Source organism: Battus philenor, unplaced genomic scaffold, assembly GCF_028537555.1.
Source record: "Battus philenor isolate CCGP_79_NKW_IND1 unplaced genomic scaffold, ilBatPhil1.0.hap1 SCAF_3, whole genome shotgun sequence".
Classification (NCBI taxonomy): domain Eukaryota; kingdom Metazoa; phylum Arthropoda; class Insecta; order Lepidoptera; family Papilionidae; genus Battus; species Battus philenor.
This window is the reverse complement of record NW_027181693.1, coordinates 11116519-11128942: the sequence shown is the minus strand read 5'-3', so window position 1 is coordinate 11128942 and position 12424 is coordinate 11116519. Positions and strand designations below refer to the sequence as shown.

The 12424-nt window shown below is 32.7% G+C and overlaps 1 protein-coding gene across 1 annotated transcript; it reads left to right on the top strand.

Moving 5' to 3' along the window:
• Positions 1–2003: 2003 nt before the first annotated feature.
• LOC137926713 (uncharacterized) lies at positions 2004–5006 on the top strand. Its single transcript, XM_068770392.1, has 2 exons — positions 2004–2598; positions 4981–5006. The coding sequence occupies exons 1-2, from the start codon at positions 2004–2006 to the stop codon at positions 5004–5006; spliced, it is 621 nt and encodes a 206-aa protein (XP_068626493.1).
• Positions 5007–12424: the final 7418 nt, after the last annotated feature.

Here is a 12424-nt window from a genome sequence, read left to right as displayed (position 1 = left end):
ATTAAAGCTAAAATATTTTACATTTAACGAGCAGAGTTTTCACAATGCCTCAGCAGTTTCATACGACTTTTTTTGCTGACCCGCCAATTTTAATTACATTGATTATGCAGGTCATGACGTAATTATTAGAAACAACACGACTGACATAAATTTTCATGGTTTTAGAATTAAATATCGCATAAATTAAACATCTTATAAGCATTTTTAATTTTTTTTACTAATAGATTGTTGTACCTGTCGTAAATCTATCGGCATGCTAAATATTAGCTTATTGTCGAGATATGAAAAGGAATGATAAATCTTATCGACCAAAAGTAGCCGATATAGCGTAGCATATTGGCAAGTTGCAGTGGCTGTCGGCAAGCCACACGCACAGAACAGATGGAAGCTCAGGCGTTAGGATTCTGAAGTGGAGATCACAGATCGGCAGGCATATCGTAGGACAGACGTCATATTTTACATATAATGTACTTCACATAATTAACATCACTATATAGTGATAAGATTGTGTAAGCGCTTCGGATTCGTAACTGAAATCTTACTTTGACTTTAAGTAATCAATTGAATGAAATAATTGTTAATACATTATTAAAATTTTAATGAATTTAAATTTAAATAAAAATGGCTTAACTCATTATTGTTATAAATGATAACATGTTATTGCATCGGTTACGATAATTGCAAAGGTTGTTACTTAATTACAAAAAGTTGTTGTTGTGTTTATATTGGTTTTGTCCTTATGCCAATAACCTCATTTACGACGGCTTAATTATTTACAAGTTACTTTAACAATTTTAATTTCATACTGTATTAAACGTATAAAGTAATCAATGCTTGGAATGATTACCAAATTTACCCTGAACCTTAAAAAGGTAGACAAAAAAGAAAAAAATGTTTAGTAAATTATTTATGAATAATTAGTAAAATAGATATGAGACTTTTAGAAAAAAGATGCTAATTTTCATTTTTATACAAAACCTAAATGAACTATAGACTTATATATAGTTGCTGAGGTATGACTACATAAGCACAATGAAGTTTCTGAAGTGTGAAGGAATAAAAGATTAACTAGTGTTCAGTTGCACTCAATTAATTGAACCAGAGAAGATTAAAGTGAAAAATCGTCCCTTTTATATAAGCAGGCAAGCATTTATTTACCAAGTTACGAAAGGAAAATACAAAGGACGGTTGAAAAATAAATAAAAAGGTTTGTCTTGAAAGTTAAAGCCAAGATAAATTCCTCTCTCGCATAATTTGTTGTAAATGATATATAATTACACTTATTTACAAACATATCACATATCGTAAATAAACCTAAATGGTGCCTGCTTAACACAATGCGCCCATTTCTAGACGCTCTACAAATTTGTTTGACCGTATTCGTAACATTAATTTTGATGTCAGCATAGAGATATAACATATGTTAAATTAATTAAGAAGCATGACAAAATAGCAACAAATTATTAAGTTAAAACTAAATGTTTTATATAAATTTATATGTATGTACTATAAAAAGGTGCTTGTGATTTTCGTGGATCACAATATTCTAATTTAGTAAATTGCACCATTTAGTGGTAATATTATCTTGTGTTAAAAACACGCTTTACATGACCACTAAAGCATAAATTTAACTAACAATGTTCTCTATTTCCAATTTCGATATAAATCGTACAAAATATTTAGAAATTTAAAAGATATCAATTAAACGAGTTTGCATTTGTAAGAAAATAAAGTGGAATATTATTACAAACAGCTAAGTAAATTGGTGTTAAGTTGCAACTATTATAGTTCTGAGTGACTTATTTACGGACGTTAAAAGCAAATTAATGGGATTAACCCTCGGAGATGTTATGCTTAGTTGTTAATCAAAAGGGTTACATGTTCAGCACACTATCAAAAAAGCCTCGCGCATATTTAATAGACTTAGTCTTTTCTGTTGACCAACATGGGGGGCACATCCCGAGAACATCCGGACAATCTACATCAGTATCATTGAGCCAATTATGACATATGCTGCTGGTATATGGGGGCAAGCGGCTCTAAAAAAAGGGATAATAAGGCGGTTGTTAAGTATGCAACGAGGCTTTGCCATCAGGATCACACGGGCGTTCAAGACCATATCCACCACAGCCGCTCTAGCACTTGCAGAACTCACCCCACTCGACCTCAAAGTTCGGGAGGTACAGGCACTGGAACTCACAAAACTCACCGGCGCCTCTCATCTTTTACCTTCTGATACAGCTCTAGAACGCCCTACACCACCACACAAATTATTGCACCCCGCTACCAGAGTATCCATTTCTGTCCTTTCCCCCTCTAGAGGTCGTAATTACACAGCACCCTATACCCATGCTTTGAATATTTACACTGATGGGAGCAAACTGGAGGACTCCTCCGTAGGAGCGGCATTCGTTGCTTTCATGGAAGGCCGCCAGACTGCTTCCAAAAAATACAAACTTCACTCGTTTTGCTCGGTCTTTCAAGCTGAGCTTCTCGCCATTTCGAAAGCCTGCTCGTGGGCCTCTTCAACATACCCGAATACATACACAATTATTCACACGGACTCACAATCTTCCATCGCCGCGCTGCAGAATAGAAGCAACACCCACCCCATCGTCACACAAATTCACAATCAGATACACGCACGCGCGCCAGCTACATTACACTTTACATGGGTCAAAAGCCACACAGGCGTCGTCGGTAACGAGGAAGCCGACTTGGCAGCAAAGAGTGCTGCCGCAATGCACTCTCCACCGGCTTATGTCTACTTCCCAATGAGTTTCGTGAAGAGCGCAATCCGCGCGGAACACAACCGCATTTGGCAGGCTAGATACGAGAGCTCGGCACAGGGTCGACATACCATAGGACTCCTTTCGAAACTCACCGACATAAACAAACTGCGAAAACTCATCAAGACATCCTTCCATCTGACACAACTACTAAGCGGGCACGGGTACTGCAAGCAGTACCTGCACCGTTTTAAAATAATCGATAATGAGACTTGCCCATGTGACGACTCCACAGTACAGACTTTTGATCACTTACTCAGACACTGCTCCCGATTCGCATCCAAAAGACATAACCACGTGACCTTATGTGAAAACCTTAATATATCTCCGTTCAGCTTACCGGACCTTCTCAAGAAAAAATCTACAGCAGAATCTTTTGATGAGTTGGCCCGGCACATTGTCCTAAATCTCAAGGCATTTAACGGTCTGTAGCGCTTGGGCAGCGACTTAAATAAAATAATGTAGCAACTAATATATAATTGTGTATTCCAAATTGTATTGTTAATATGTATAAATTTTAGCTGTATTTACCCGTAAGTGAAAATTGTGTAAAAAAAAAAAAATTATAAAAAAAAAATAATAATAATATAAAACGCTGTCGTGCCTCGCAGCTGGGAGAAGAAAGATCCGTATCAAATAGCGGCAACCCTCTCCCAACTGTCTGCGTTTAGTTAAAGCGAAAGATAAATACTGTAAAAAAAAAACACCAGCGATACAAATTAGAATTAATAAAAAAAAAAAAAAATCAAAAGGGTTTTCCCACCATAGTCAATAAATTATTAGATCGGTGGAAAATTATAACGTTACGAGCGTGCAGTCTAGTGAATGTTTGATGTTAAACCATAAGTTTGGCCTACTTTCAGCTAGGAAATATTTCATTCATTTTTATACGAATTTAGCTTTCCTTGTAGACTACTTCTTTTAACGAAGGAATCACGACATAAGTAAAGTATCTTCTTTATTGGACTCGTGGGCCGAATTTAAGACAAATGTCTCAAATTCGGCCTTCAATAGCATCACATATTTCCAGCTTAACATAGATATATTTATGTTAATGTATCTACAAAACAAATTGAGCAAAAGAGAAAAAACTTAAATATTCACGAGAAAACGATAATTTTCTAATCCATAAAGTAAGTACTTATTACGGGTGGTGATATTAACTTATGTTATATATCCTCTTTATTAAATGATATAATCAATATTAATAACAGAAATTACAAAGTACGGTAATACCAGAATTTACAAAAAAAAATTGTACTATTATTATTTATAATTAAGCTCAAAAGACATTAAAAATAGGAAGAAGAAGAAGTAGAAGTTAGATCATACTGCTAACAAATGATTCGATGTTAAAGTGTAACTCAGTTTCGCAACTACTTACAGACTACATAATTATATCTTACATCAGTGGTACAAAAAATAATTTGAGGCTATGATAGGATGTCATACTTGTATATATACATATACATATATATATATATATATATATATATATATATATATATTATCATTAGTTACGTAAATAGAAAATTTGATTTTGTGTAATATATGTAAGTTATTTTCTATCGGATAGGCGAATTTTTGAAGGTATGAATTTACACTAGGTTTTAAGACTTTTTTTTACAAAAAATTATCGCTTAAAAGTAAAAAGTTTACAACTTTAAATATTTATGTTTAGCTTTCCATGTAAACTACCGTACCGAACTGGGGTACCATATAGTATCTCTGGATTACGAGCGAAAACGTAATGCGAGAAAATGTGCATTTCAAATGCTTGTATTTATTACGGCCAGAAAGCGTATTGCCGACTCCGGTACAGATGCTTTATTATTTACTTCTTTTCATCACAAAAAATAATCATCTTTTTATTGTATATATAAATTAAAGTTTTATGAATTTTATTTTTAATTTTAATATTTTACTGAATTATAGTGAGATTATTTAATTGTTCATATTTTCGTATATATTAAAACATTGCTCATTTTAATTTCTCTAGTAACATTAATTAATGACAGCGTAAATAGAATTCCAGAATTGTTCAATTCTCCGTCTATGAAATTTACTTAAGCGCGTATGGTTGTTAAATTTACTTGGAAAGTAATCACACCCAAGCGCTAATTGGTATTTGCTTTTGAACACATTGCATACCTTGTGATTTTGAATGCTATATTTTTAATCAAATTTTTAGAAAATTTGGCGTGTCAGGCAGATTAATATTACGGGCTTTGATTTAATCAGTTGAAATAATTTTTAAGTCCTATAAAACAATAAAAATCAACTTTTATTTATAATCATCATTATTATTATTTAAGAAGCAGATTCACAGCTGGACTTAGGCCTGCCCCATAAATTTCTACAGCCGACAGGAACGGTTTTCATTCAGCGTCTTCCGATTATGTATAAATTTTAGCTGTATTCACCCATAAGAAAAATTGTAAATAACTGCCGTGTCTCGCAGCTGTGAGCAGAAAGATCCATATCAAATAGCGGCAACCCTCTCCCAACTGCCTGCGCTTAGTAAAAGTGAAAAAAAATATATTGATAACAAAACACTAGCGATATAAATTAGAATTAATAATAATAATAATAAACAACTTTAACAAGGTAGTTATCCATCTTTTGTAAATTAATAAGTGTTCTTGTCAATGGTCGTTCTACGCTGTGCTTGCTGGTTAGACGTTTCCACTCATTGTTCTTGCTATGTGTGCTGCCAACTGCCACTGTTATTTATAATTTGCATATATTTTGTAAGCTACCTAATCAATTTTTATTCATAATGGGTTTTATAGAAAGACATGTTGCCCCTTTGTCTTTGTACCGCAGTGATAATGTAATAGTGATGTGGACACCTTGCTGGTAATGCCCGATTTCTATTTCGACTAATGATCGATCTGCATTTTCAATTATTTTGGTTACCACAAACTAGGTTGCAGATTATCCAATGTAACGGGATCACCAGGAGTAGGCTGGTAATGTTAATTACAGATCAATAACTCTTCATTGATTCTATCATAGCGTTTTAAGACGTACATTGCTTACAATAATGCAAAAACGATTAAGAAGAAAAAAAATTCTTTTCCGCTGCTTTATAACTTATGCATTTTAAACAAAAGTATTGGGAAAGCTCCAGTACATGAAGTTTTAATTTAATTGGAACCAGGTTATTCATTTAAAGTTTTGGATTAAAATCCCGCATTTTGCGTTGTTGCAAAATTTATAATTGTCTACAGTTATTTCAAGTCATACGATGATATGGATTTTGAATGAGTAATAAATATTTATTAAAGTTTTATAAAATATTTTTTATTCTAATAATATGGCTTTTTCTTCTGAATTTAAAAATTTTGATACGGTACCTGATCTACACAAGAGTACAATGAATAACAGTAGAAATTTGATATTAACAACGGTAAATAAATTTTACTGAACTCAGAAATATTTAAAGTTAAGAAAGTCTGAATTAAATTTAAATGACGTCAGTATTAAAGTCTTTGTTTTTATTTGATACATAAACTGTGAATATCTTAATTATAATATATTTTAACAAAATTGTTAATTTGATTATTCTTGATATTTATTTTAGTATTTTTGCGAAAAAAGGAAGCGCATAAATAGATAATAATCAGAAATTATGTTTAGATATTTGCAATTACATGTAAACGCCAATTACATTAGAGAATTTTTTATAATAAAACATAAATTTTACTTGTTAGAATTTAGCGGTATCAGATATAACAGGTTTTGTCTGCACCGTGTCCGGTTCGCTGGTTAGTGGTCACGGGACAGAGCGAATTGCTTTTACCAGTTCAGAGATTCGCCCGTGAAAATTCAATTACTAGACGGTAATCCACAGTGTGCGTATTGCGTAAAGCGTCGAGGACAATTTTATTTGTCCTCCTCACATTGGTATGCGTAGCGGTATGAAAGGCATATCGCTCCAATGTATTTTAAATGAATGTTTTTGTGTAAATACATCTATTGAATACATTAATAGGATAGGACATAAACTTAAAACGTCTAAAATATTATAAATATCTGAGGTAATAAACCTATATAACAGCGAAAATAAAAATCATAGTTTCATCCGTAGAACATGAACTGCTAAACTACTCTCCATATATTACCAATAAGACAGTTGAATGCGGCCTGTATCCAGTTTCTCCTGACGACTGATAAGGTCGTCTGTCTACCTAAAATAAATATAATTCCATTTATTTCTGTAAAAACCTATAAATTATGGTAAGCAGCTTCAGTGTGATGTTAGGCTCCGTGAATCCATTATCCACTTAATAATCACAAAAGTGTACCTTACCCCTGTCGTTCTAGAAAACTAAGACAAGGCTTTAGAGGATTGTACTTAATAATAACAATAAGTGCACCACGTAGTTTAATCGGGATGTCTTTAGACCTCCCTCATCACTTTCGCTATTAAGCAGCAATGAGACTTTGTTTTACTCACGACGCTATATCTCATTGACGATAAGTAAAACCAGTAGTATATTATCGGGCCAAATTCTTGCTTCGTCCAATGGTTTATCTATGACAATTTTGTAAAAGCTTACAATCGCTGCCTACGCGTCTATTACGTATAAAGACTGTACGATTTCAGACCTATCAATACTAACTTACTACTAATATTAACTTACGTAACAAAAGATTTTCGGAAGCTTTTTTTATAATTATTTGATTTTCATTACGATGTTTTATCTTGAAAGGTGCGATTGAAATTGATAGGAAAAAAAAAAACTGTTCAATTTAACAGTGTACGCGTGTGGAATAAGTTGGTTATTTTCTTCCCGGCATCGAGGGGTATGTCGGGAGAAATTGGACGCCTTGACTCGCTTTCATTCCGCAAGATTGAGTGCAGAAAAGATAGACGCATTGAACAATATTCTTAAATTACAATTACACTTACGTAATCTAGCGTATGTTTGTATATGATTTAATATAAAATAAACGATGCTGGCAGCATTAGTGTTTTGTAAGAAATATGAAATATGTTAAGTTCAAATATAGTCAAAATATGCCCACTTTTAAGAAGAAAAAAATTTGCGAAACCAAATCGGATAGGCAGAGTCCAGGAAACTACGAAACATATATCTGGTCTGATAATCATCAGTGCCTTAAAGCAAAGGTCTTTGTCTAATATGTGGTACGAATCTAGGTTGTTAAAGCAGTTAAACATGGTCTCTCAATGGCCAGCTCGCACTCGCTTAATGAGAAAAAGAAAGGGTTGTTAGGGATTTGTTAATCGAGAATATCCGTAGATGGACGGAAATATCCGTCAGAGTCCTGTATTGATTAGTTGAAATGGTATTGGGTAAGCCATATATCATGTACAAATGGCCACTGGAGCCCTAAAGTACTCGGATCTACCCATAATCTGGACTAACGACTTCGTTAAGGTCATCGGACAACTTTTAACGAAGGCTGCTTTCTACAGGTCCTAATGGAAAACTAATGACAAGCTTATGTCTAGCTGTGTCCTATGGCTGAAATGATAACAATAACGATGATCTTTTTATACCATAGGGCAAGTTAGCATCATTAATCAAAGAAAAACGTGCACAGTTTCATTCTTATAGCTTAAAATATTAAAATAAAATTATAATATTTCAATTAGTAAATATAATATTAAAATGAAAAAGGTGCAATTTACTTACAGAAATCGTGGTATAGGGATTAAAACATTGGTGTTCATATGCCCTTTAAATCTTGTTAATTACAGGGAAGTTTTTCATGCCTGTAATTATATTACTTTATGTAAATGACAGGTTTATATTTTCTTGTGTAGAAGAAAGTGTTTGGACGACCAAGTAACGGAAGCCGTTTAAAACGCTATCTAAAATATTTATGAACAAATCCTTCGAAGTCGTTATGACACTGCAGACCATTATGACTGTGAAATGAAATCACCATTTTTGTAACATACTTTAATTTTAATCAATATTTTTATTACATACTTTATAAACATTATTTTGTCTATTCTCTCTGTCGGTCTCTACAACTACGAATAACTTTGGTGCGGTAGCCATGATTATGAAACTTGCTTCGTTATCATAATTTTAGCCTCAGGACGTCCACAGCTGGACATATGCTTCCCTCAAAAAGCAAAAACTGGGCCGGTTAAAAGCGACCTGCTTCCAGCCTTGACATGGTTGTTTGTCCATCTTATATGCGGAGGCTTTAAGGAGCTCCTGTCGTGCAGTTGTCTCCATTTCTAATGGTTTTCCTTAAGGCTTCTGTGGTTATTTGTACTTCAAGTTAAGTGGCCTACTTACAGCCATTTCAACTACTTAACGTAGGTTAGCTGTTTGCAGTTACATGGTTAATATAATGGTAACAAAAATAATTCGTTCGTAATGGATTTATCACTCAGTATGTTATCAAGACTTACGAATACACAAAGAAATGTATTTTGACAAAAAAAGCGCCCGCGTGCTTTAACAATGCGACATAAACCAAATTGTTTTTTTTTTACTATAACGTTAAAGCAATAAGATTTGCGGCCAATATGTGTCGGCATAGAAATGAGCGTGCAGTTTTTCCGGTCACTAGAACGCTATATGGCTCATGCGTGCGTGTAATATGTTACAGTTATACATATTTAAAATAGCATTTCCCTTTCAACTCTTCCCTACGGCAGTCGTGTTCTTTAGGGTGCCCATTTCGTAAATTATTTATGAATGGCTTTAGCTTTAATACATCTCTAATGCGTATGCTTTTACACCGTAAAATATTTTCACAAAGGGAAAATCTTTTTTCTTTGTACATGGAGGATTGTGCAAGATAGGGGTGTATTTGGTATTGTATTATACTACGTTATATATGTATATACATGTTTATAATAAATTAACGATTTTCCTTTTTATGTTCACTCGAACTAATGTAAAGTGAATTCATCTAAGATTATAGGCATAAAGTCTATAAAGCGATGAATCTATAGCTTATTTGCTTGTTAATTAATGTTTCGTACCCAATACCCAAAGATTTAATGGTTTTAGAAATAATAAATGGCGTAATGATAATACAGTAAGAAAAAAAATAAGAAATTCTGATTACTATTTATTGAAATTATTTATTGTTTACTATCTGTCTCTGCAGACTTTGTATTGTATCGTATGTATATTTATTTACATTCGTCTATGAAATAGTTTCCGTAATGTTTTTGAAAAGCGTAATGTCAGTTACTCTGATATCATTAATAATACTTCGGTGATTACAAGACATGTACGACATTGTTTCAGAGAATCTCCTTATATTTCACTAACAGCGTAACAACCTTCTGAGAAATCCAAACGCTTCTACGGTTCAAGCGACAATGCTCGTTTGTGCCATTGGTGCATCATTATTTATTTACGTATAAGTAACTTATTTATATACGTCTACATTTTAATAATCAGATATTTACAAAATGTATCTAATCTACAATAATCAAATTTCAATAATTACGTGGTTTTACAGCGCAGTCACGCCGGCGTATGTTACCTGTTCATATTTGTGCATTCTCAGTTGCTTTTTATACTGCTTTATAAGCACGTTTATGATATTTCTTGAGAGAGTTCTTTTTATTTTTTTACCGTAGAAAATAAATAAATTGTTTTAAAGGATTTGTTGAGGAATGTACAAAGAATACATTACTTGTTTTTTAAGCAATACAATCATTGCAGTTTACAAAGACATGTTCTCAAAAGGTGATTGTTTATAGGTGTAAAAGCTTCAGAGTTTTTTGCTTGACTTTTTTGTTTTTTGCTTTTGACAAAAGTCCTATACATTCACCTGTTGATAGTAGTAGTGTTGTAGTTAATAATTGTGGTTTTGATTGTTTCTTATCTATAAGCTAAGTTCTTACTTTATTTTTCTAACCAAAATTAAAGAAAACTAGACATATGTAATACCGTATTACTAACAGTTGCCTATAAGATTAATAATCAGTAACAATTTTTTAAATAGCACATGGAATCAAAACCTTCTACCGCATATCAAAACTTTCCTTTTTTGTTTTGAATTGCGTGTAATGAATAAAATTAACTTGTTCTCTAATTAATTATAAAAGTCACAATTAAATTAATTATAGCACAAGAAATATTTAATTACACGAGTTGTAATAAATTAATTAGTTCAGATATAAACTCTAATTGATTTGTCTGAAAATGTCAAGTTTTATATTAAAATCCGATTATGTTAACGATTCATAAAGTGCACTTGTGACTTTACTTGAAGCGATAGGCAACGATACTCGTTAATTGAACCCTTAGTTGATCTAATTAAAATGGGTTCTTTGATATAATGCTTTATATTCAAAATGAAACGGTTATTTAGTTTATTTATTTGAAGTCTGTTTAAGTTTCTTTTACAAAAGCTTTGAACGCTGTACATTCAAACCTTTAAAGCTTTTGTACTAACTTCCAATAAAACCGTAAAAAGTGATTACTTTTAAATATGTTACAATAATTATTTTTTTCTATTGGAATGCGAGAAACCGGTAACTTCTGGCAGTACAGTCTGCAGGGACATATAGTTAACAAATAATTATTTTTAATTAGTGGCCATCCAAATTTTAAAAAATCCTTTTCCTTACTTCATTATTAATTGGTTGATGTTATAATCTTATTTTCAGTCCATAGGCACCCACTGCGCGGCGTGGGGAGGCCTAATATCTTTGGGGGATATACCATAATTGCCAGGTTGGCGATCGCACTATACGTATATGTTGGGTCGAGAACGCTGCTGCTCATGCTCTGGAAAGTTGTTTGTAAGCAGTAGTAATCCTATACAATGAATGCACAAAATGTGATTTTCATAAAATTGTATCCCGGGTATCAAACCCGCGACCTTCGATCGCTTATCGCTGGACTACCACTGCTCATTTTGTTTGGATACACTTAATTCACGTACGCAAATTAGGAGCACATGCGCTAAACATTCACTTCTATAAAGCTTATACACTTATAACCAGTTACCCTCTATGTCGGAAGAAATAGCTGTTGTAGTATTTTTTAAGAGTAACGTGTGTGCCACTGTTTTAAGAGTGTGACATAATTATCATAATTTTGGTAAATATAAAAATCTTCCAATAGAACCCAGTTTCGGAGAATCTTCTTAGATTTGACTTATAGCGTGACAACATCTTAAGAGATCCGAAGGTTCTGGCAGTTTGAAACTCTCTAGCGCCGTCAGTGCTTTCTTATTTATACTAATAAAACAAATAAATTTATTTTATTCGTAATTACTTTTAACAGATCAGGTGTGTACAAAATATATGTCTAATTTTTAATAATTAAGAGATTTTACAAAGCAGTAACACAGCCATATATAAAAAATATCAAAGGAAAAAGATTAGTGCAATAATTCATAAAATAATTTAAGATAAATCTATTGTGTATTTACCAACAATAATAAAAAAATATATAAAATTAATATTCAGCTAATGATTTATCGAGAAAGTCCACCGATATGAGAGTTCGGTGACGTTGCGCTTTCGCTGTAACATTTTTGCACAAAAACACTCAAATTTGTTTTTCAACTTTGATTGACATTTATTAAAAATATTTTCGCCTTGTGATGAAGATAAATAACTGATAAAATTTTGTCGTACTATACGTAACGATGTAAGTACTATAATGATTTTA

Bases quoted from the DNA above. Each gene is read 5' to 3' on its own strand.
- LOC137926713 (XM_068770392.1), top strand. From the start codon at position 2,004: ATGACATATGCTGCTGGTATATGGGGGCAAGCGGCTCTAAAAAAAGGG. The intron at 2,599-4,980 runs GCAACACCCACC...TCAAATTTTTAG, and splicing joins CGCCGCGCTGCAGAATAGAA to AAAATTTGGCGTGTCAGGCA.